General features: G+C 37.5%; 1 protein-coding gene across 1 annotated transcript in view; it reads left to right on the top strand.

The window, feature by feature from the left end:
• gabrb4 (gamma-aminobutyric acid type A receptor subunit beta4) overlaps nucleotides 1–24,596 on the top strand; it is a 76,221-nt gene that overhangs the window by 37,784 nt on the left and 13,841 nt on the right. Inside the window, exons 4-6 of the mRNA XM_065287271.2 lie at nucleotides 2,412–2,479; nucleotides 12,276–12,496; nucleotides 24,237–24,319. Of these exons, the coding sequence (XP_065143343.1) occupies nucleotides 2,412–2,479; nucleotides 12,276–12,496; nucleotides 24,237–24,319 (372 nt within the window). The remainder of the gene's footprint in view (nucleotides 1–2,411; nucleotides 2,480–12,275; nucleotides 12,497–24,236; nucleotides 24,320–24,596) is intronic.

Genomic DNA, 24,596 nt, shown 5'->3' with positions numbered 1-24,596 from the left:
GTTACCTTTGTTGCTAGAAAGGAATTGACTTGACTAAAACACACATACCTGTACCTGTATTGACATCCAGCCCTGATCTCACAGGAATTCCTACGTAATTTAAAAGTTGGCCAATTTGTACAATGCGAATCATATAAAAACATATGATTATTAGAATAAATAACACTATAAAAATGCAGAATGAGGTTAAAACAACTTCAGTTCAATAAAAAAATCTATTCATAAAGTCAATTTAACCTACCATTTTGACCTGAAGTTTTGACCTGTGGTAAGTTGACATAACTTATAAAAACAACTTGAAATGGTTTAACTTATATTTTATGTTACTTTAACTTAAAGGGGACATTTCAAAAGACTTTTAAAAAATGTTGGTGTCCCCAGAGTATGTGAAGTTTTAGCTCAAAATATCATATAGATCATTTATTATAGCATGTTAAAATTGCCACTTTGTAGGTGTGAGCAAAAATGTGCCGTTTTCGGTGTGTCCTCTTAAATGCAAATGCACTAAAATGGCAGTGCCGTAGTTGGATAGTGCAGATTAAGGGGCGGTATTATCCTCTTATGACATCACAAGGGGAGCCAACTTTCAAAGACCAATTTTTTTCACATGCTTGCAGAGAATGGTTTGCCAAAACTAAGTTACTGGGTTGATCTTTTACACATTTTCTAGTTTGATAGAAGCACTGGGGACCCAATTATTGCACTTAAACATGGAAAAAGTCAAATTTTCAACGAATTTTAACATAATATGTTGATTGGACAAAAATGCTGCATTTTTTTACAATGTATAAATTGTCATGAGATTGTGTTGTGACTGCTTGCTTTAACATTAAAGGACAAATTATGTATGTAACACTTAAAGCCCTGTTTTCAGATTGTTTATGATGAAATAGAACGGTATTGACTGAAATTTGGACATATGATGCTGGCTCGAGAATTTTCGGCTTCTGTGGTTTCACCCCCCCCCCCCCACACACACACACACACAATGAGTGCGTTTACATGCACAGAATAAGCGGATAACTATCAAAAATCTGCTTATTATAGAAAACTGTTTCCATGCGTTTACATGCAAATCAATAAGCCGGCTATGCAGTCAACTGCGTTTACATGGGACTTGGAGAATTATCAGGTTTCTCGCAGGCAGTGACGTCACCACCTATAGTACATAATAGTCGATCAAAAAGCCGACGGCATATCTGTCTTAAGCTGTACTGTTGTATCTCTCATCGTGTCTGCAGAACCTGTAAATGTAACATGAGCTTTTATTTTCACAGTTTCTCTGCCAACTGCTTTAGTCGAGCGGAGACTTTTATGCGTTACCTTGCGCTTACTTCCGCGTGTGACGTTAGTATTTCATACGCGGAGACATGCGCACATGGACAAAACCGTGAGAAAACGGGTTAAGGTGTTTACATGCCATGCGAAATCGGTGTAATGAGCAAAAAACTACCTGTGCCGATCGGTTTTTGCATACGCTGTTTATGGGCTTTCCCCGATTAAAGAAAACCGCTTTACGCATTTACATGACCCCACGTGTTATCAGTTTATTAAGCATTATCAGCGTAAGACGATGTAAACGCACTCAGTATCTGCATAGGTGCACTGGAACATTCCTTCCTAAAATGCATTAAACTTTCATTTACAAAGACGTGAAACTCACTGAGTGGTCAGGGGTGTTCACTGATATGCTCACACAAAAATCGCTGCAAAAGATGCTTTCCAACAGGTTTTATCGTAGTTTTTGTCCAACTCCATTGACTTGTATTAGATGTGCTGTGAGGTACGGTATTACTCCACGCCGGGAACTTTGTTTCTATTCTTGCAATTGGCAAAGGCGGATTATCGCCACCAACTGAGATGGAGTGTCTATTATTCAAGCTCTCAACGGAAGAATGTACGGGTGTGAGGCGTTTGGAAAAATAGGTCCACAAGTTTACAACGAATGCAGAACACCTGTTGGAAAGCATCTTTTGCAGCGATTTTAGCGTGAGCGTATCAGTGAACACCCCTAACCACTCGGTGAGTTTCACGTCTTTGTAAACGAAAGTTTAATGCATTTTAGGAAGGATTGTTTCAGTGCACCTATGCAGCCATTGTAGAGGTGGGGGTGATACAACAGAAACCAAAAATTCTTGGGCCAGCATCATATGTCCAAATTTCAGTCAAAACCATTCTATTTCATCATAATCAATCAGAAAACAGGGCTTTAATGGTAAAAAACTGAACTTGTCCTTTAAGATTTTTGATAAAAAGAAAATTTAGATCCACTGTTTCCAATTTTTACTGTGTCTCGCTGTATGTATTTTCATAGGTTTTGAATAAAATGAGTTTATTGCAGAATTGTTTGTGTGTCAGTTGTAATTCAACTTATTTTGTTTTTTCTCTGTTTCTGTATCTTTTTGCCGCAGGTCCTCCAGTCATCGTGGGAATGAGCATAAATATAGCCAGCATTGACTCCATTTCAGAAGTCAACATGGTAAGTAACACCGGTTTGACGAATATCATTGTTACAACTGTTGTCGTTTTTTTGCCCATTTACAATATAAGACCTAATATCAGTAGATAAGATACGATCGACCACATTTAGCTCCAGTTTTTTGGGTTCATATGTTTAAAGGCCTTTTCAACTGAATCTTTATGGTCCTCAATATGAAAACGATCAGCACGCATGATTACGTATTAGTGCAGTCACGACCAATTATGTAGGGCCAGTAGACCTTTTTGGCTTTGGACCATCACCTCAAGTTAAACGTCGCCCCGGGGCCCTTAAAAAGCAGTTTACTTAAAGAGCGGTCGTCTGCATTTTTGCTGACAACTCCCCACATACTTACCATGGAGGCCCCATACAGACTTCTGCATTCATCATTTCTACCTGCAGCGTCAGGGACTTTGGTTTTATTAGCGCCTCTGCTTCAACGACTGCGGCCTGAATCCATAAAGCACCTGGATCGGTTGTTCCTTCAGGTTACTGTTGGGTAATAATGATTTGACAGCAGGAAATATGATCCGAGATCAGTTCTTTTATTGGGAAATTTATGAGTACAACACACCAGGAGAATAAGTCACAGGGCGATCCCACCTTAAGACCCTCCGCGGAAATTAGATGGCTGAAGTTACTGCGCTTCAGGGGACTGCGGTTCCCAGCGGCTCCCGGGATACTGCATGACCCCATCATCATCATCCGAGAGGGGGCCGTCCACAGTCATCACAGGAAACAGTCTTCACCTGACTAAAATAAACCGGGCTTAGCTGATGTGTGAAGAGAAGACGCTGGGCTTAGAATACATTAGCTTTTCATTTTTTAAGAAACTCTTGCACTTTCTTTCACAGGAAAAAGTCCTGACACAACTATACGCCTCTTCTGAGAGCTAGTTTGAAAATGAAGTTTTGCAATCGTTTATTTTAGAGCGCTGACATTTTTCACCGTCCGGTGTTGCCTCAGAGAAATAGGTTGATGAGGTAATCAAAATGCGGTTGAAAATTGGCTACCGGTTGAATATATGATCCCTTCAAGTCCTGCCTGGAAAGTTCCTAAGTTATCATGATGAATGATGTAAATCTAAGATATTCAGCCTTTTAATGGCAAGGACCCCTTAATGCAGTGGCTCTCATACTTTTCGGCCCCCAAATTTGGAAACCACTTCCTTAATGGATAGAGAGGAGGAACACTGACCCCCTGTACAAATTGTATTAAATTGAGCTTTTTAAACCAAGCTTATAATAACATCCATGTAGTACCACATGAATGGGTTTACACACTTTGTTATGTCGTTTGCATTACAAAGCAATGAAAAAAACACGTTCTTGACATATACACAGTCATATTATGTTAACATACATCACATTTAATGTCACATTTTCTTTTCCGTCTATTTTAGGCAAGACACAAAGACAAATCATGCAAATTAAGTGTTTGTTATAATTTGTAATATATGTGTTAGCATTTTAATCCATCTCAATAGGCAGTTAGGTTGACCGCTGGTAATGCTCCAATGCTATGCATCCCTATCCTTTTAACCCCAGATATACACCATCAACATGTTCTGTAAATGTCATGGAGTGTGCGTTTTACAGTGCATTCACGCCAAGCGTGACGCACAAGCCCTGAAAAGTGAAGCCAAAATGTCTCGATCGTCCCCCAGTGACTAGTCCTAGTATAGGACAAAAACCCCGCCTCCCCCATGTTATTCAATGGGACTTGAGAACAACTAAACAATTTAATTAAACTTCAAATATCTTTTTCCAAAGCTGGTTTCTGTCATTTACTGTGCTTTTTATCACGCTGATGTAAATTCAAGTGTTTGTTTTTTAAAATAAGTTTGTTTTTAGTTAGTTATTTAATGCTATAAAAACGTTGGTGTCACGTCATGATTGGCAGCTGTGATTGACAGCTATCTCAGCCGAGTGAGTAGTTGTGTTTACCTTATTTACCTTATACCTTATTTTAATGTGGTACTGCAATCAGCAGACATCAAAATCGTCAAAGTGTCCGGGAGTCTTTCATTTTCAATGAGAGCTGGTGGCGTGCAGGGGCGTGTCTCGAATTGTGTAAGCGTCAAGAAGAGTTGAAATCAGCTCAACTTTATGGTAATGAGCTATTACGCAGTTCGGCGGCAACCAATTGGAAAGCGCAAACGTTCAGAGGCAATGTGAAAACCCAAAGAAGAACGTACAGTTAGAGTAGTTTATTTCTAATAAAAAGCAAAATAAATAACAAGCAGATTACCTTAGTTCAAATCATAGCTAAAGTGTATCAAAAACTACACTGAGCTAACATTACTGTAAAATTTTTTTACTATGTAATGTATACAATGTTAACTACAGATCGGCTGCTAAACCTCCCTTCACATAGCGGTGATCCATGATCCCAGTCTCCATTTGTCTCAAGGAAATCAAAACATTAGTTATTTTCGAAGAGGTATTTGTTCCAGAGGTCAGTTTAGCCTCTAGCCAGACCATTAAACAAACAGAGACCAGAAGTTAAGTTCCATCCAGACTCGTAACCGTGACAACTCCTCTGCGTCCAATGAAACTATCTAAAGGGTGACAGTGCAACACTTAGTTTGGCCGCTCTGGGGACCTAAGTCCCGCCTTCCAGTTAAAAGAACCAGATAATCGATAAAAGCTGACAATTCACTTTTAACACAATTTGTGCTTAAAGGATAATTCCGGTATTTAACACTTTGAGTCTCATTTCTGGTTTGTTTTGGATGAACTACAGTGATGGACACTGAAATTTTGACAATGGGTCGTGTCTTGAGTTTTTGACTCGTTTAGAAGCGTCTCTTGACTGCTTCAGAATGGAAGTCAATGACCATGCACAAACATGTCATTAAAACAACACTTAACGTTCATTTTCAAATCTGTGCTACTCACCGAGTGGTTTGTGGTGTTTGTTGATGATAAAAACAAGTAGTGTAGCGAAATACAGTTTCTGTCGTGTTTTATTTGGCATTTTTTAAAATTCCATTGACTTCTCTTGGAAGACTCATTGCTCGCTGATATATCACTCCGCCGCCGGGAAACGGAAAAGGGTCTGTTTACATGTGGTTGTTGTTTTTTCACTCGGTTTCTCTCAGAAGAAATTTTTCCCATATTTGAGGGCTCAGTGACCAGCCTTAGGTTTGAAGTTGAGCTCGATTGTGACTGTCTATACGCTAGACACCGAGTTCCGTTCAGCGTCCCTGTACGGCAAAGTGGTTGTCGCCATCAAGTGGTCAGGAGTGTGCTAACGCTTCAGACTCAACTATAGAGCGGAATTATAAGCGGTTGTGATGTATCTAAACAAATAGTTCCACTATAGCAAATAACACGGATTGAAATCATACATTGCGCCGCATTGCGCCACTCGGTTAGTAGTACAGTTTTGAAAATGAACGTTAAGTGTTGTTTTAATGACATGTTTGTGCATGGCCCTTAACTTCCATTCTGAAGCAGTCAAGAAACGCATCTAAACGAGTCAAAAACTCAAGACACGACCCATTGTCAAAATTTCTGTGTCCATCACTGTAGTTCATCCAAAACAAACCAGAAATGAGACTCAAAGGGCCCTATCTTGCACCCAGCGCAATTGACTTTGTCAGTGACGCATGTATCATTCGTATTTTGCACCGGCGCACAGTGGGTTTTTCCCTCCACAGACGCACGTCGGCAAACTAAGGAATGAACTTGCGCAAAAAAAAAGGCGTGTTCTGGCGCAAACCATCCCTGATTCTATTTTGCAGTTTCAAAAAACAATTGCGCCACTGACCAGAAAAAAAGTCAGTGGCGCGTTGCGCGTTGTTCATTATGCTATTTTAAGGGCGCATGCTTGACCATAATGTATAGCGTGCACAACGCGCACACACTTTGCATCTAATCTACACAGATGCAACATCAATAAATTGCAAATGCAAATCATAAATTGTTACACTTAAAAATATTAATACACGAGATATGGGAAATCATTGTGGTGAGCATTGTGGTGATAGTTTTTATTTATTGTGTGGCTGCGTTAAAAAATTCTCATGCAAATAACGATTAAAATATTTTCATAAGTTTGTTGTGTGGCTGTATTACGTTTATTTTATGTAAATAATAATTAAAATGTTTTCATAAGAAACCTTAATGTATATGAACTTGATTTGTAAGTGTTCTTTGGGGTTGGACCTTGCTTGCGTTTCTTGGGTCCGATTTCAAAGCCCCCAAACCCTTTCAGCGGTGAGGGTGGACGCAGCGATGTCCTCTGCTGGCGTCAGGTCATGTGTAGGCAGATCCACCTCCCGTTACATGGCGTGCCCGATTTATGCTGGCAAGCTTGGGATTCCCCTGTCTCCTGACATTATTGTAGCGCTTGGCGCAACGATAGGGATGCCAGCTGATGAGACTGTGGCTATTTCCTCTCACGCCTGTTTAACCGACGCTGATTTGGGCAGGTTTCTCCTATCCCCATACAAAACAACTTCTCTGTCTTTGACTGCTCTTACAAGAACGTCGGTCTCCTCGGCTGTGAACCGCTCCTGGCGTGCGCCTGGTAAATCCGTCATAATAATAGCAACCAGCCATGGAACTTGCGCCCTTGCGTTTAAAGGGAATGTTGGATAGCGTTCTGATTGGTTTATTTGACGTTACGCCCAAACCACACCTGTGAATAATGAACCTACTTCAGACCAACCCCTTATTGATTTGCGCCCGGCGCAAGAGTTATTTCTCCCGCCGGGAAAATAGCAACAGCGCTCAAGATCCGCCCACAAACTCACTTGCGCGTTGCGCTTCGCACTTGCGTTTCAGATCGTTAAAATAGGGCCCAAAGTGTTAAATACCGGAATTATCCTTTAATAAACAAAAGTTGTGGATTATTTGATGTCAGGTTTAATTGTTGGTTGGAAATATGTTGTTTAATTGTGATTTTAGCAAAAGATTATATATAAATCTGTCTTACCCCATTCAATTAGATAGGACTTTAGGCTTGCATGACTGAAATTACTGCTCAGAGGTGTAGAAAATATGGCTGCCGAGTGGTGCGACTTCACTAAAGGGACTTTGACAGTACATAAGATATGTATAGACTAAATCATACAGTCATAATAAAAAGTAAATAACGACCAGTCATTTGCATAAATATCCCTGTTTCAACTTGAAGGCAGCATTTTTTGTCTTTAAAACAGTATTAAGAAGAGAATTAATGTTGTGTTATTAACTAACTAATTTAAACAGTTAGTCGACAGCTGTAGGTTGAATTTGGTCTCGCTCACATGTCGCATGCATTAAGCCGCAGGTGTGTTCATTTGCTCTGGTAACAGCATTATCAAGCTTCAAGCGAAATTCAATTGAAATCCAATGACAGGGAGCTGTGCTTTTTTCTAGATTAAACTTTGCATGAAATCGCTCCCAGGTATTAAAGAAACAGCACGCAAGCATCGAAAATACTTTGTTTCTAATTGACAGAAAATGTGTAGACACGTTTGTGTAGATAAAGCTCATAACTCTTCTTTTGGTTCCTGGTTAGATGATTATTTTGAAAACAAATCTGACTTTTTCTCGCAGATATACTGTAAAAAGGAGGATGGACCAAAATACTTACTTAAATGCAAGGGAATAATTCAGCTACAAGAAAAAATATATTGCACCAGAAAAAAATAGTTAAACACACACTGTTTAGAAAAAATTGCATGCACAAGATATTGACACTTTAACAAGACTACTGTACGCTAAAAAATTGGCTACTGGTTGAATATATGATGCCTTCAAGTGATGCCTTTTAAACATCTGTCCAATGTAATGGACTCCTGCATCAGAGCGTTATAATTGAGAATTGATATGCAGCTAGATTTCATTAAATAAGACAGAGAGAGAAACGAAGAGAGAAAGATGGGTATTAGGGAAGAGAGAATGCAGATGGATGTGAGATCTGATGCTCTGTTTTTCTCTGCAATGCCTCCATTTGGGGCCACTGGAGGTTTAACATCCTGTTTCAGACAGAAGATTTTATTTTAATTTGTTGGAAGTATTCGCTCAAGTATAAAGTTGTTTCTTTCACTCTTTTCCCTTCGTTCTTCTACGAGAACAAATATGCTTTTTTGATTTATTCATCATGAAGTTATTGCTGAAGATTCTTTGTACCGGGGCGTTTTGAAGATGCTGAAGTTCTTCTGTATGATGTGTTACGTTACTGCACCTTCCCTGGACATTTAGGAATGTGGAGAAAGGTGGTGTGTTATATCAAAAGGTTGCAAAAAATTCTGCCAAACAGAGAAATCTTCACAGATTTTAGGAAATAGATTCAGCTCCCGTTTTAACAGAACAAGATAGAAGTCTTCATTGCCAAATATTACTAGTACCGATGTCATTTAAACATCAGATTTAATGTATAATCGATCGATTTTTGCCACAAATGTAATACCAAAGACAAGACTTTACTCTAAAAATGATGGGTTGTTTGTTTACCCATGATTGTGTAAAATGTGGACAAGCTCAACCGTTGCACTGTAAAAACAATTCTGTAGAAATTACAGTATTATGGCCGTTTCACATGGTATGCGGTAAGCGGTAAAATCGCCACGCGGCTTCAGCTTTTCTCTTGTATTGGAAGCATTTTGTGCAGCATTTATTGCAAATATGTTTAGTGCAACTAGCTGCCAGTAACTTACTGTTGATTTTACATTTATGTTATTTACTGGCAACAGTTTGTTCAAAGTTAAATGAACATGAAACATTTTCAGTCTTTATCTTCTACAGTAATTTACTGGCAACCAGCTGCATAATTACAGCTAATTTTTTACAATTTTTCTACAATTTTTTTGTGGGTTATAAATAAACCTATGCTGGGTTGTTTTAACCCATGGTTGGGTAACAACAACCAAGCATAAACCAACAGTTGGGTTTGCCCATAGTTTAAAACAACCCAACTTTTAAATTTTTTGACTTTTGAATCATCTTTTTGGCATTTTAGCAAAGTTTTGGTAAAGAAAAGTAAAGTTCTTTACTCACCCTGATGCTTTAAAAAATACAAAGATCTAAACGAAACAAAACCACAAGTGACAAGCTTAGTTTTTGTTTTGATTTTATTCGATTTTTTTATGATATATTTGATATATTTTTATTCAGTTTATGATTTTAGTTTTCTCCTTTCAACAGAGTTCATCTACAAACACACTCATTTGGATTATATATATATATAATATTGGATTATATAGTATTTTTGGGATGGTATAAGTAAAAAAATAAACGCTAAACAAAAAAGTTTTGTTTGATTCCTTTAAAGCAACACAATGTAGTTTCCATGTAAAAATGACTTACAGCTCCCCATGTGGTTGAAAAGCGCAACAGTGCCTGGTATCAGACACTCTTCTGCAGGCAGGGGGAGGGGCGGGGCTGAGCTTTGTTTCCTACCCTCCACCGCCACTTTCAGAGTGTGCTTGTAGCAGCTAGGAGGCTGCTCAGGTTGCAGCAACAGTACAATTTGTCCAGTTAAAAGTTGTTCTATCACTGAAATAATTTTAGAGACATTATTTAAAGGTAAAAAAACGACATAGTGTTGCTTTAACCTTTACACTCAGATAAAAAAGTACAAAAGTTGTCAAATTTTGGTACATATCTGTACATTTGAGGAACCAGGGTGTACCTCTAAGGTACCGTAAATGTGAAGCTTTGAGGTACCACTATGCGTTCTTTTGGTACAATAGTGTACTTTTTGAAAAGATCTGAATGTGCCTATTATATTTATTTTATTATTTATGGAGTATACATTTTTATTATATGTATACATACCAACAGTGCCCTAAGTAATTCAACTAAATACTGTGTATGGACTGTAGAACAATATAATACAATAGTGAATTTAACATCAAAATTTAAAGTCTGTGTGTGTCTGCAAAACATTATTCTACATCTTTAATCCTACCCAATTCCTACAAATGCTTAAATTTAAAGTATGAATAAGCAGTATTGATGCAAAAATAATGAGAATTGGACTTTAAAAATGGTGACCAGAATAATTTATGTACTTTATTAAGATTTATTTGAGCTGTTTCAAGCCTATCTTTGTATCATTTACTAAATCGGATTCAGAAAGTAATAATTAATAAGTTATTAAATGCTTTTTGGTAAGAGTAATTTGTACAGTAATCTAATTACATGATTGAAGATGTAATGAGTAACTAGTAATTAATTACGTTTTTTGAGTAACTTACCCAACCCTCCATACCAACTGTATATTTAAAGCCCCAAATATTTCCTAAAATATCTAAAAATTGATCAGTCCCGATGACCTATGAAATATCCAGGCACTGTGTAGTTTTTTTTACAGCCAGTGAGCAGAAGTCCTGTTAAGTGAATCAATAGTAAATCACAGACATTGGCTAGCTGGTTGCCATGGCACCTCTTCTGAACAGTAGAAATGTCTTTGTTCTTCTCATCACTGCGGCCCAATGGCTTCTTCTCATAGCCGACCATTTGCTTAAAATCACGCAGCATACTTAAGCACAGGCCTTTTACATCAGTCTGGTGTGCAGAAGCGTTGCACTGACGTTGTTTCATTAAAGATGCTGAAGCAGTTCACAGTGATGAGTCATATCAGTCCTGTTTGCTCTACATCCAAAAGTCACTGCTCAGATCCAATCAAACCTCTATTTTCTCGCTGCTTATATAATCGATATCAACGGTGGTACACATCTTAATCCAGTTTATAATGTTTGCATTACATTCCCGTTCTATATTCGACTGCTTACCATTTTATTTTTAATTTTTGAAGAATTATGGAATGATGAAATAATTATGTAGTTTTTAAACATGTCTTTGAGATGATTAATGTGTGTAATCGTTTAAAATCTATAAACTGGATTCATAATTTGAATTTTAATATAAAACATTTGCACAATGAGTCAAGTTTAATTTTTGGCTAAACCAATTTGCTTTTAAAAGATGAAAGCATTTAAAACTTATCAGGCTGTGTCCAAAATATCCCCTATAGACAGTTTTATCATATGCATGCGTGTTGTCACCAAAGTAAACTTTCGGTCTGATTTATTGATCTGGCTAATCTCTGAAACAAATATCTTGTCGAAAATACGAATGTAGACGACAAGTATGGATCACAACTGTGTGGAGAGGTTTGGCAGCCAGGCTGCTGAAACCGTCTATTCTCCCATTCCCTTATTTCGTACGTTAGTTTGCTAATATAGTCTACTTGGAAAAAAATAAAACAAATGAGTGAATTTGGACACTAAGTGGCAGAAGCGCAGAATTGCCATTTTATGTCGAGATGCAGGAGTTCATTTGGCACACGGCTATAATCTTGGACACAACTACATATGCCTGTCCCCTCAAATAGTACACTATTTAGGGGTATAGGGAACTATTGGTTAAGGGAATAGAGAGATATTTTGGACACAACCTCAGTCTCAAACAAATACAGATCATCAATTTAATGACATAATTTTTAACCTCAGCTTTTCATCAGGTTCCAGACTGTGAGGTAAACTAAACACTATAGGCTGTTTAAAAGGGGGGAAAGCCAATCATTATGTCCCACCACAACTTCCTGATTCAGTTAAATTTAAGCCAGTGCCTTGTCGAACAAAGCTGCACATTTCAATGCACCTTAATGGGCATTCAAAGATGTTGCAATGCTCTGGAAAATCCTCAAAACATTCCAACAATCTTGACTCACCCTCCTTCTCAAAGCGCCACGGACAAAAAACTGTTCTGATGCTGAGGCTTGGATTACTCTTTTCACACAATGCACAAAACATGGTTTTGATTGGAGTATAATTTTGTATTATTGTTAATTTCAGGACTACACCATCACCATGTATTTCCAGCAGAGCTGGAGGGACAAGCGGTTGGCCTACGCTGAGATGGCTTTGAACCTCACTCTGGACAACCGTGTGGCCGATCAGTTATGGCTGCCAGACACCTACTTCCTGAATGACAAGAAGTCCTTCCTGCACGGCGTGACGGTGAAGAACCGAATGATTCGTCTCCACCCAGACGGCACTGTTCTGTATGGACTGAGGTAAACACCTTTGAAATCACATGGACCCCATTATGTTTGTCCTTTAGATGAGAGCTGTTTTCCCAAATAGTCATGCTCCTACAAACACTATCAAATCTAATAATGCTATGCTAATGTGGTTATTTGTAACAGCTGTTTTTATTATTGCATACATGCACTGTCACAAAAGCTCCAAGCTGTCACTGGCGCAGTTCCCTTTAAATAGTAGGTACAGGAAATTATACATTTGATAACAATATGTACAGTAACTCTGAGGTACTAATATGAACTCTTTAAGGGGCAAATGTGTACTTTCGCCCCAGTGACAGCTTTTTTACCATTTTTTTGTGACAGTATGATTTAGGGCTGCAGCTATCGATTCTTTTTGTAATCGATTAATCTAGCACTGAATCGATCGATTAATCGAGTAATCGGATAAAAATTTTGTTTGTGTTTTTAAACAACCAAAACAAATAATGCATAACGAAAATGACGTGGCTGTAAAATGTTCAAGCATTTGGCTTTTATTTCTAAAAAAAAACAGAGGTATTTGGCTCCAAAAAATAAGCCTATTAATTTATTATTTATTATATTTATTTTATTTATTATTAAATTAAGTGCCAGTGCCAACAATTAAGCACTTTAATTTATTAATATGCATAACAGGTTTCATGCTGTAATCTAGCACTGACATCAAAGTAAATATCTGGTTTATGTACATTTCTACACCTGCAGCATTTACCATTAGGCTACTAACATGTAATATATCATTTCTGGGGTGAGCCTATTTGCTATGGTAACAACCTGTGTGTGTGCGCGCGCACGTGCACCTGTGTTTCTGTGTGCACGCGTGCTGTGCTTGAGGAAGAGTGACACCCCAGTCAGACGTTCAGTTGCTTCATTGCATTTTGGTACGGCAGAAAAACATACATTCCTTTTCAATAGAACGCTGCATTTGGTTTGCATCACTTGCATTGCGGTGCATTTTAGATTAAGAATCCGTTCAAAAAAAAACGCGTTACGACATCACGTCCCGCTGTATACATTGAATGCATGCTGAAATTATTGTTGCATGGCTACATAAAAGTTTAAGCATATGATGCATTGCGCGATCGGTCTGACTCGCGTGAGAGAGAATAACTTATGCTAAACTCCAATAAAACAGAGATTATTATAATGGAACAAAATATGTCAGATTACAAGTTGCCCATAAATGATTGCACTGTGGAGCCGTTTTTTGGTACACACACCTGTAAAGTGCATGCGTGTTTGTGAAGGGGTTCTTTTTTAAGCAATTGAACGTGAATACGAAAACATCAAAGCTAAACATCATATCTAGTCAAACCGCTACAAATACAGTATGGGATTAAAATCAGCGAAAGCTATGTTACCTTGTTTCATCGACGCTTGGTGAAACAGCAGTGGATGTTTTCAGTTCAGATGCTGAATGTAATGATAATGTAATTGATCCCAAACTTTAGACAGTCTCTCTCTGCCGTTTACGGACATCTTCGCTCCGCCATCGCGCCAACTAAATTCAAAATGTACCACGCGCTATGATGTGCTTCCTGAACATTGAACAACGGTCCGTGTGAATCAGATCTCGGCGCGTGTAGTGCGCGTCATAGGAATTTAACGAGGCTTCGAGGCAGAATTTTTGCCTCGAGGAATTTTTTGAATCGAGTAAATCGAGTAACTCGATGAATCGTTTCAGCCCTAGTATGATTCTGCTTAACAATATACTGTAACAGTAGCTTGAATATAAGGTTGTAACTGTACTTCACCTTTAGGAGTAAAAAATTAGTATTCAGTAATGCATTCTCATCTAGCATAAGTTATTAAAAGTATGACAAATTGTACACAATGAGCCTTTGAAGTATTTAAAGGTGATGTCATGTTTAAGGTTCTTTAACTTTCTTGAAACTGTAGGAAAAGTGTTCAACTTTCTCACGACTTTCACTTTTGCCAGTGTGGTTAGCAGGCAGGTTATCTATGGGGAGGTTTCTATTTAGAGTGTGTGAAAGATATCTGTTAATGGTTCACGGCACTGACAGATCGTGTTGAAAATGAAGGCGCTAATGATATTGGCTGGAAAAATGTGATCATATGAGGATGATGCTTTGCCCTTTTTGACTTTTTTAGCTCCAACTTAAAGCTCTTCTTTCTCTTAACTTTTACAGAAAGGTCGTTCTTATATTTGGTATTTTAGCTGGAAAAATGAAGGGCACTCATATTTAAACAATTTGGTGACACTTTACTTGAAGGGTTGTTCATAAGACTGACATGACACCTTCATAATCATGACATGACAAGTGTCATGAACATGAAGGAGATTTTGACAACTGTCATTAACTCTTTCACCGCCAGCGTTTTTTTTAAAAGTTGCCAGACAGCGCCAGCGTTTTTCATGATTTTCACCAAAGTTTAATGCTTTCCAGAAAATGTTCTTCTTTAAATATATAAACATACAATATACCAAATGAAAGAACAGACCCTCTGCTTTCAAACCAAAAAACCGTTTCATCCTACCTTTAGTAGTTCTTTTGCAATCAGCTTTTGAATATGGGTAGGTTTCTGCAAAAACACCACATTTTGAGCAAAAAGCAGAGATAATTCCATTTTTGTGACAGACTTTTCATAGAGATCCCATTCAGAGCGATCTTTAAAACAGACACGGACATGCAGCCGCTTGCCATAGGGCAATACTTCCGGGTTTAAAAAGTTGCGGAAGGGCGCCACCTGGTGGATAATAGCGGTATTGCGGAAAGACGGAAAATCTCGTCATTGGCGGGGAAGCGTTTTCTCTTAATTGACGAGATATCTCGTCAATGGCGGGAAAAGAGTTAAGTGTCATTTGTTCAATTATGTCATTTTTAATTTAAAGATGACATTGTTTGAGAACTGAAATATAAAACTGTTACTTTACCGCAAACATTTCAGACACTTTTTACGCAATGCTCGATGCGGGAACCATATTAATATGTGATGTCATTGACTACTGATTGAAGCGCCTCATGCAAAAAAAAAAGTCAAAAATCGTCCCACACTGTCACTGGGGCAGTACCATTTAAAAGATTTCTAATTTATACCATTTAGGTACAGATATGTATACATTTGGTACCAGTATGTATCTTTGAGGCACTAATATGCACTCTTTGGTACAAGTACTTACCTCTGACGTATTAACTATTTCCCTGCCATTGACAAATTAACTCATCAATTAAGAGAAAATGCTTCCCTGCCAATGACGAGCAGTTCCGGCTTTCCGCAATACCGCTATTCGTCCGCAACCTGGAAGTATCGCCCTAGGGCAAACAGCTGTATGTTTGTGAGTATGTTTTGAGGATCGCTCTGCATCTGATCTCTATCAAATGTCCTTCAAAAACATTTACTTATCTCAAATGTTTTTGAATAAACCTTCCCATACTTGAGAGGTGATAAAAAGAAAACTAATGAAGGTAGGACGAAACTTTTTTTTGAAAGCAAAGAGTCTGTTCTTTCATTTAGTATATTGTATGTTTATATAGTTGAAGATTTTTTTCTAGAAGACCTTAAACTTTTGTGAAAATAATGATAAATGCTAGCTGGTAACTTTTTTTAAAAACGCTGGCGGGGAAAGAGTTAATATCAACTCAATAGGTGCAAAGGTGTATTTTTTTTAGTGGGTACCGCTCCAGTGACAGCTATACACGGTTTTATAGGACGCATGTGCGGTGAAGCGATTACGGATTACGGGTCTGGTCTGAACTTTACTTCCGGTTTCAGTTTTTTTAATGATCTGACTAGTTGCTAAACTTAACTCTTGAACAAATACCTCGTCGAAAATAACAAATGTTTTGGTTTCCTAGGTAATCTACGTGTTGTTTATTTTGCTTGTTATATAAATAAACTACGTTAAAAGGACTTTGTTTGTTTTTATTCTTAGCGGAGTTTACCAGAAGTTACGTGTTGACCACCAAAAGCTGCTTGTTTATGTTGTTACTGCTGAAACCGTCTATATTGTTAGAAATAAAGGTACAAACTACCCTAAGTTTCCATTTTGTACCTTCACATTTACAAAAATGAATCATTGAAGGTACCACCCCAGCGACAGAAAAGGTACAGTTTTGTACCTTTTTTCTGACAGTGTGTAGACAGATATTTGAGGCACATTTTACTTAAAAAATAAGCTAGAATTATTTTGCTTAAAGGGATAGTTCGGCCAAAAACGATATTAAACCCATGATTTACTCACCCCCAAGCTGTCCGAGTTGCATATGTCCATCGTTTTTCAGACAAACACATTTTCGGATATTTTAGAAAATATTTTAGATCTTTCTGTTCATTAAATGTAATGTTACGGGGTCCAGCAATAGTCCATGACCTTCAAGTCCAAAAAAGTGCGTCCATCCTTCACAAATTAAATCCAAACGGCTCCAGGATGATAAACAAAGGTCTTCTGTGGGTAATCCGTGCGGTGTTGTTGTAGAAATATCCATATTTAAAATGTTATTAACGTTATAAACTACCTTCCGGTAGCGCCGCCATCTTGGAGTGATCCGCATTCAGGATGAGAGCTTACGCAGCGTACAGAGTTTCTCTGCTGTTGCTCTGTGCCCCCGCCCTCCGAATTTGTCATACGTCACTAAGAAAAGTGCGTACACTACGCTAATACTCTCTCCTGAGTCTAAGATGGCGGCGCTACCGGAAGGTAGTTTATAACGTTAATAACATTTTAAATATGGATATTTCTACAACAACACCGCACGGATTACCCACAGAAGACGTTTGTTTATCATCCTGGAGCCGTTTGGATTTAATTTGTGAAGGATGGACGCACTTTTTTGGACTTGAAGGTCGTGGACTATTGCTGGACCCCGTGACATTACATTTAATGAACAGAAAGATCTAAAATATTTTCTAAAATATCCGAAAATGTGTTTGTCTGAAAAACGATGGACATATGCAACTCGGACAGCTTGGGGGTGAGTAAATCATGGGTTTAATATCGTTTTTGGCCGAACTATCCCTTTAAACAAATACATGTGTTGATGGAGATGTTAACAGACTTTTTTAAGATCGGTTTTTAGTTTCAGACAAACAATTACACAGAAGCTGCAACGTCCAAATGCTGTCGTACCAAATGTTGTCCTCCTTTGGACAAACAGAGACGCAGGCGTAAAAACAACAAACCGCTTCCCCCGCCTGCTCTGCGACGCATTAACCTGGAGGCTCTGGGTGCCCGACTCAATCAGACTATCAATAATGAAAGATGACAAACCGTTTCCTCTTTGCAAGAGGCTCGGGCACAGGTGGAATCAAGAAATAGCAGCGAAGCCACAGGCCTGTCAAACCTGTGCCGGCGTTGAGAATATTAATTTGAGGGGCATCGCAGCGTGGATGTTTACAATATCAATACGTCCACTCTGTGTAATGCCTCAAAATGGACCCTTGCTGGTTTTAAATTATTCATAAGTCAGGGCTGTTGTTAATGTTTAATTATCATATCATGACCTGCTGTTTCTAAAAAGGGATTTTGAATTTAATAATGTGCCTTAGTCAGCTTAGGTATAGCTACAGAGCATCCTCTATATGACCCGCACATGCACAGATTTATAAATATGCAGAGAGTTTATGGGGATTTGGGAAAGGCTAATGCTCATATTAAACAGTCTTAATCATTGAAATGCTACGTGCTGGGTTATTTTAACCTGTGGTTGGGAAAATATGGTTGTTTGAGTCAAATTTGGACATTTTCTAGGTTAATTTAAAGGTGCCATAGATTGTAAAACTGTATTTACCTTGGCATTGATGAATAATAAGAGTTCTGTGGTAATGACATATCATGAACCTCAAAAACATGATTGTTTTCTCATTCTTATATAAACATTGTGCATGCAGAATCTCAACATAACACCAACTGTGACGTTACAGTCGCAATGTGCGCCCCATCAAAAAGTAACACATTTAATTAATTACAATGTTGTTAAAATGCTAAAAACAACGTGACTGCCGAGTTAGGGCTTTATGCTAGTTAAAGCAACACTATGTAGTTTCTATGTAAAAATGACTTACAGCTCCCCCATGTGGTTGAAAAGTGCAACAGTGCCTGGTATCAGACACTCTTCTGCAGGCAGGGGGAGGGGCGGGGCTGTGTGCTCTACCCTCCACCGCCACTTTCAGAGTGTGCTTGTAGCAGCTAGGAGGTTGCTCAGGTTGCAGCAACAGTACAATTTGTCCAGTTAAAAGTTTTTCTATCACTGAAATAATTTTAGAGACATTATTTAAAGGTAAAAAAACTACACAGTGTTGCTTTAATGCTATATGCTAGCGTTTAGGCTGAAGTTCTACTACTGACGTTACAGTATCTTTTTGCAGGTCCTTTCTGAAAAATAACACAAACTTACCACTCAGAAAAATTGTATCATCCAATTTCCGAATAGTTGATTATTACTCTAAATCTGTATCTTCGTCTGGTACAGGCTCAAACATAAGATCTGTTTACGCACACACACAGCTACTGAAATGAGCTGCTCTGAGAAACAGCCAATCAGAACAGAGCTCTATATTATTATTAATGACCCTTTAAATAAGGAAATAATAGACCATTTCATTCTAAATGCAAATCCTATGGTCGTAAATGGAAATTTAATGGATTATTTTTGCACTTAATAAAGCCAGATACCTTCTATGTAGATATCAGAGAACAATGTGATATATTGTACCAATGCATTCTTTGGCACCTTTAACCCGGCAGTTGAGTCTCTCCACATTTTACCCAATCATGGGTAAAGACTTTGAAGAAATTAAATGACACAAGCATGCGCTATATAAAAATACTGTGCTTTTTGTGATTTTGTTTGCTTCTTAGCCACATGAATCGGTTTCAATTCAAAGCGTTTCAGAGCTAAAACAAACGTGACTCTAAATGCTAATTATAGGATGTCCAGAGTTAAATGCACAGAAGGCAGTGTAATAGCTACATTACTATGCTCCATTACCTAATTTAACTCCACGATCATGTGTATGGCGTTCGATGTTGTCATGTTCACTGCTATTGTTGGGATTGTATATATATATATACACACACACCGCCAGAGCTGGGAGGTTTACTTTAAAAATGTTTTCCAGCACAACAACTACTGCCAGCTCCAATAACTTTTGGATTAATCTTAATGTTGCATATGCAAATAAAGACAGATAAACAATGTCTTATGAACACACACACACACACACAATGTAGCCGCTTAAACTGCACTGTTACATCTTAAGTGAAAGTGATGGTCAGTTTTGCATGAAATAAATTGGTGGCATTGGTCATGTTGTGATGGCAAGGGATGGCTGCTGCGAAACTAACTTTTCGACACTGTGTCGAGATCCGTGTCGAATCTGTGTAAGACTGACAGAGGGGGAAAAAATCTGACAATACCTCATAGATGCGTTTTTGCCCAGATCAAATACTCTAAATTAACGGAAAGAACAGTTACTTACAAAAAATATCTTTGCATGTCAGCAACAAGTGTCCATTGTGTGAGAACTTTTTCAAAGGCTGGAGAAATTATTTAAAAAAGAAGAAGTAGGCTGAGTCCATAAACAGCAGAACAATTTATATTCCACGAAAATTCTTCTATAAATATATAAACATACAATATATTTAAATTGAAAGAACAGACCCTCTGCTTTTTAACAAACAAACAAAAAGGAAAAGGTTTCATCCTAACTTCATTTGTTCTCTTATTATAACCTCTGAAATATATGGGTAGGCAAAAATACAAAATTTTCAGACAAAAGCTGAAATAATTGCATTTTTGCAAATAACTTTTCTAAGAGATCAGAACAAAGATCAAAACATACACAGAGTTTACAAGGTAGAGCATTAGCTGATGCTTCAGTTTTTTATAAATTGGGTAAGAGCGCCACCTAGTGGATAATTGCGGAATTAAAGATTACTGTAAAAACTCTTAGAGAAGCGTCAAATGCTTTCTCTTAATTGACAAGGTAACTCCTTAATGGTGGGAAAAGAGTTAAAAGTGGTACAGAAATGTAAACATTATATTTTGAAAAAAGCAAATCCTTAGTTTACTCATATGTGCTTATACAACACTCTTCATGACAATTCGCACGTATTTTATGTGGTGGCTAATTCGTATGAATTCATACCACCACATTTGTACACATTTGCTTTTGCCCCTGTAACGTTGGGGTTAGGGGTCGGGGTTTCATTGTTTTTTTTATAAAATACTTGTTCAATTTGAGTACATTTTACAAATATACATTTTAAACATGTTTGCAGTGTTAAGTTCTGATCAGCAACTTTTATTTTCGCTTCGTGATCGCTTTCTACCAGTTTCAAGGTTCCTAGGAGCAGCTGTGAAAGGCTTGAAAAATGAGCTTTGTGTTTTGAAGTGCTGTCACAATGTTCTGCATAGCTGTTAAAATGTGGTCCATAATTGCATTGTTTGGATGTTGTATTCTAAACTCTGCACTTTCAGTAATTTTTAGCTTTGTGTAAACATAGACGAAGCAAGATTAGATAAAAGAGGATATATACTGCAATGGTCTTTTAAACATCTTGGAATTATATACTCTTACCAGAAAGGCAATAGGATACAGGTTTCAAAAAGCGGATAGAACTCCTTGAGATATTTTTGATGGAATTATCTCAGTTCAATACAAGTTAAGGTCTATAGCTCTTATAATATAATAATCCATTATACTGTATCTAGTTATATCCAATATTTGAGCTCCAGTTATGACTATCGGAAGTCGGTAAACTGTACTGTAGCTGTCACATGATATTTGGATGGATAGCAGAAAGGGACTGTTTGAATAATGCATGAAGATAGACTAGAAGTCTCACTGCGAAACAAAATAAAAAAGATCATAAAACGTGAGATTCACGTTGCTGTTTTCGAACTCACTCACCCTTGTACTGGAAACGCACTCTTTGTATTTTTTTACAAGCTGATGGATTGATAAAATGCCACAGATGTTGTCCACACATTGAATTAAACTCTGAACATTCATTTAACTGTTTTAAAGATTTGTTGTTCTAAGTTTACATCAAGCTCAATATAAAGGTTTTGGCTGATCTACACAGGCCATATGGTGCAAAATCATTTGCACTAAAAAATCAGAGGAAAAACTGTTATGATATTCAACAATAAACTAGTGAAATAAATACTGGCGATGTAGATGAAACAATTGAGAAATTCTGCCGTTGTTTGTCACTGGAACGTCCCAGATTTTCTTTAAAAGTAACATTGACACCAAATCAGTAAGTGGCATTAGGCCAAGATACTGAGAGAGCTTAGAGGTTACTCAAACCTACATCCTAAAGCCAACAACATTGAAAAATGTCACGTTGATAATATTATATTTATAATTGATTACAGATGTTCAAGCAAAAAAGGTACTCTCAGTGGTGCTTTAATGGATGGTTAACAGAATTCTTTAGTGCAGATTTACATTTTATGCATTTGGCATATGCTTTAATCCAAAGGGAATTACTGTGTATTCAAACTATAGGTTTCATGGGCATCAAACCCATGTGCTAACGCAATCCTTTACCAATTTAACTATAGACATATGTCTGCACAGATTTTGGGGAGACTTCTATTGAATTCAAACAACAGTAAACTGTTAAAATGAGTTTACATAACCAAAATCACTATCAAATGGGGCAAAATATTGACTAATCGTATATAAATGTGCACTGATTTCTTCTTTAAGTTCTTTGTAGATTCTGCGTGGGCCGATGTGCATTTTGTGGGTATGCAGGTCTAGCACATCTAACATACTGCGTTCTGCATACTGCATAGCAGGGAAATGTAAAATTCGGTATATAAGAAGTAATTGCACTACTTCCATCCTCATATCATGTGGAAGCTGTGTATGGATACAAAATTCATTGCAGAATGTCAAACAAACACACAAAAACTTCTGTGCACAAACAAACAGCCAGTGTACCCATAGTCCATTGTGTTATGAATGAATCTGGACGTAAGGAATCAAAATTCTATGAATCAACCCAAAAAGGTAATCGCTATGATTTGACAGATATCATAGTGAATAAACCTGTTCAGCAGGACCACACACAACTTGTTTCGCAAGGGATTTATATTCTAAGGAAATTGAATGTTGTGAACACTCACGCATGTCTGACAAAAGACGCCCACAATTCAAGCAAACACACACAAATTGCATGTTCACAAGGAGGCTTCGGTGATAGAACTTTCATTTGCATTTTCCATTGACCTGAGACATGTAGACATTAGAGTGAACAAATGTGACTTCACTATTATTAGCTTTCTTGATTTCTGCGGGCGTGAAAGCTAGATTGCACCAGCAGACTTTGACATTTCCACAATTCCTCAAATTGGGTTGGTGGTTTAATTAGTCAATCAATGGTTTTGGCCCTTTTCCATTACAGTCTTCAATTAAAATGAAGTATGCATTTAACTCATTCTCAACTTATCACAAGTTTCACTAAATGCCTTACAGGAAAATTACCTTCTATAAATATATCTAACCAGTCTCACAAAGGTTCGTAATATAGTCACGTATTTTTTATTCTTTTTTCGTGATATCACGAATTTCCGCGTTTTTTTTTTGTGATCGTATAACAAATTCCTGTTTTCGTGTGATTATCACGTATTGGTTACTCAACTGCTTTTTCCTATTTTTAAACCATTGTCGCTTTGGTTTAGGGTTAGATTTGGTGCTTGCATTAGAATGTCACTTTATACATTGGTTTATACTATTTTTTCGGATTTATTTTTTATATGTCGCCTGGAGAGTTAGAGTTGGGTTTGGGTAGGGATGTCATTTTATGTAAATCTAACCCTAACCCGAAGCGACAATGGTAAGAAAATAGGACAAAACAGTTGAGAATCAATACGTGATAATCACACGAAAACAGGAATTTGTTATACGATCACGAAAAAACGTGAAAATTTGTGATAATATCACGAAAAAAGAATAAAAAAAATACGTGACTATATAATGAAATTTCGTGAAACTGGGCTGAATATATAAATATACAACAATATCAAATGTAAGAACAGACCCTCTGCTTTCAAACAAACAAACAAAATGGAAATTGTCATCCTATCTTCATTTGTTCTCATTTTATAACCTCTTAAATATGGGTATTTAAGTATTTTGAGCAAAAAGCTGAAATAATTGCATTTTTTGTAAAGGAATTTTGTTAGATATTAGATTCAGGATGATAATCAAAACATACATTGAGTTTAAAATGTTGTTAAATTAGTTTTTGCTTCAGTTTTTATAAATTGAGTAAGAACGCCATCTAGTAAATAATAGCGGAATTACAGATTACCATAAAAAGTTGTCAGGAAAGCGTCATTAGCAGGGAAATTGACGGGATAACTCATCAATGGTGGGGAACGAGCTTACATGCATATGTCTAACGTACAGTCATGTTGTATTGTGTGAATGTTATCCTAAACCTATATTCTTTGCAACAAAGATATGTATTGATCTTTATCATCTGCTACACTTTATTTTCAAGAACCTTAGCAATATGCAAGAAACAAAATCTCTCAAATGTTGTAGACTACCAATGACTGATTTGCCCCCCCCCCCCATATTTTCTTCTTCTTATAATATGAGAATAGCAGGCAAACATTTTCTTATGACTGAGGTATCCACATGGCCCAGTCAAGGCTAAGCTATGATTTCCTAAAGGTTACCAAGGTAACAGTGGCTCTCATTTTCTCTTCTTCTGTTTTCTACCGCCTCCTTGCTTTTCTTTTTCCAGAATAACCACTACAGCAGCTTGCATGATGGATCTGAGACGATACCCCCTCGATGAGCAGAACTGCACCCTGGAGATTGAGAGCTGTAAGTATCACTGAGTGAGCAGAAATGCCAACGCACACAAATAAGCTTTTGTTGGGAATGGGATACTAGCGTAAATTTGACTGCATACCGTTCGGTTTATGCAGTGCACCGTCCTGCGGCACTGGAATGGTCTGAAAAGTACAGGAGGCAAATTATAACCTCTTTTGCCGTGTATTCAAAACAAATTAACTGAAAGGCAGGTGCACTAGTCATAGATTACAATTTAACAATTGTCAGTGTGTTCAGTCAACTGTGGAAATTTTGTTACCTTTAAAGG

Source organism: Paramisgurnus dabryanus, chromosome 18, assembly GCF_030506205.2.
Source record: "Paramisgurnus dabryanus chromosome 18, PD_genome_1.1, whole genome shotgun sequence".
NCBI classification, from domain to species: domain Eukaryota; kingdom Metazoa; phylum Chordata; class Actinopteri; order Cypriniformes; family Cobitidae; genus Paramisgurnus; species Paramisgurnus dabryanus.
The sequence above is the reverse complement of the archived record's forward strand: the minus strand, read 5'-3'. Positions and strand labels throughout refer to the sequence as shown.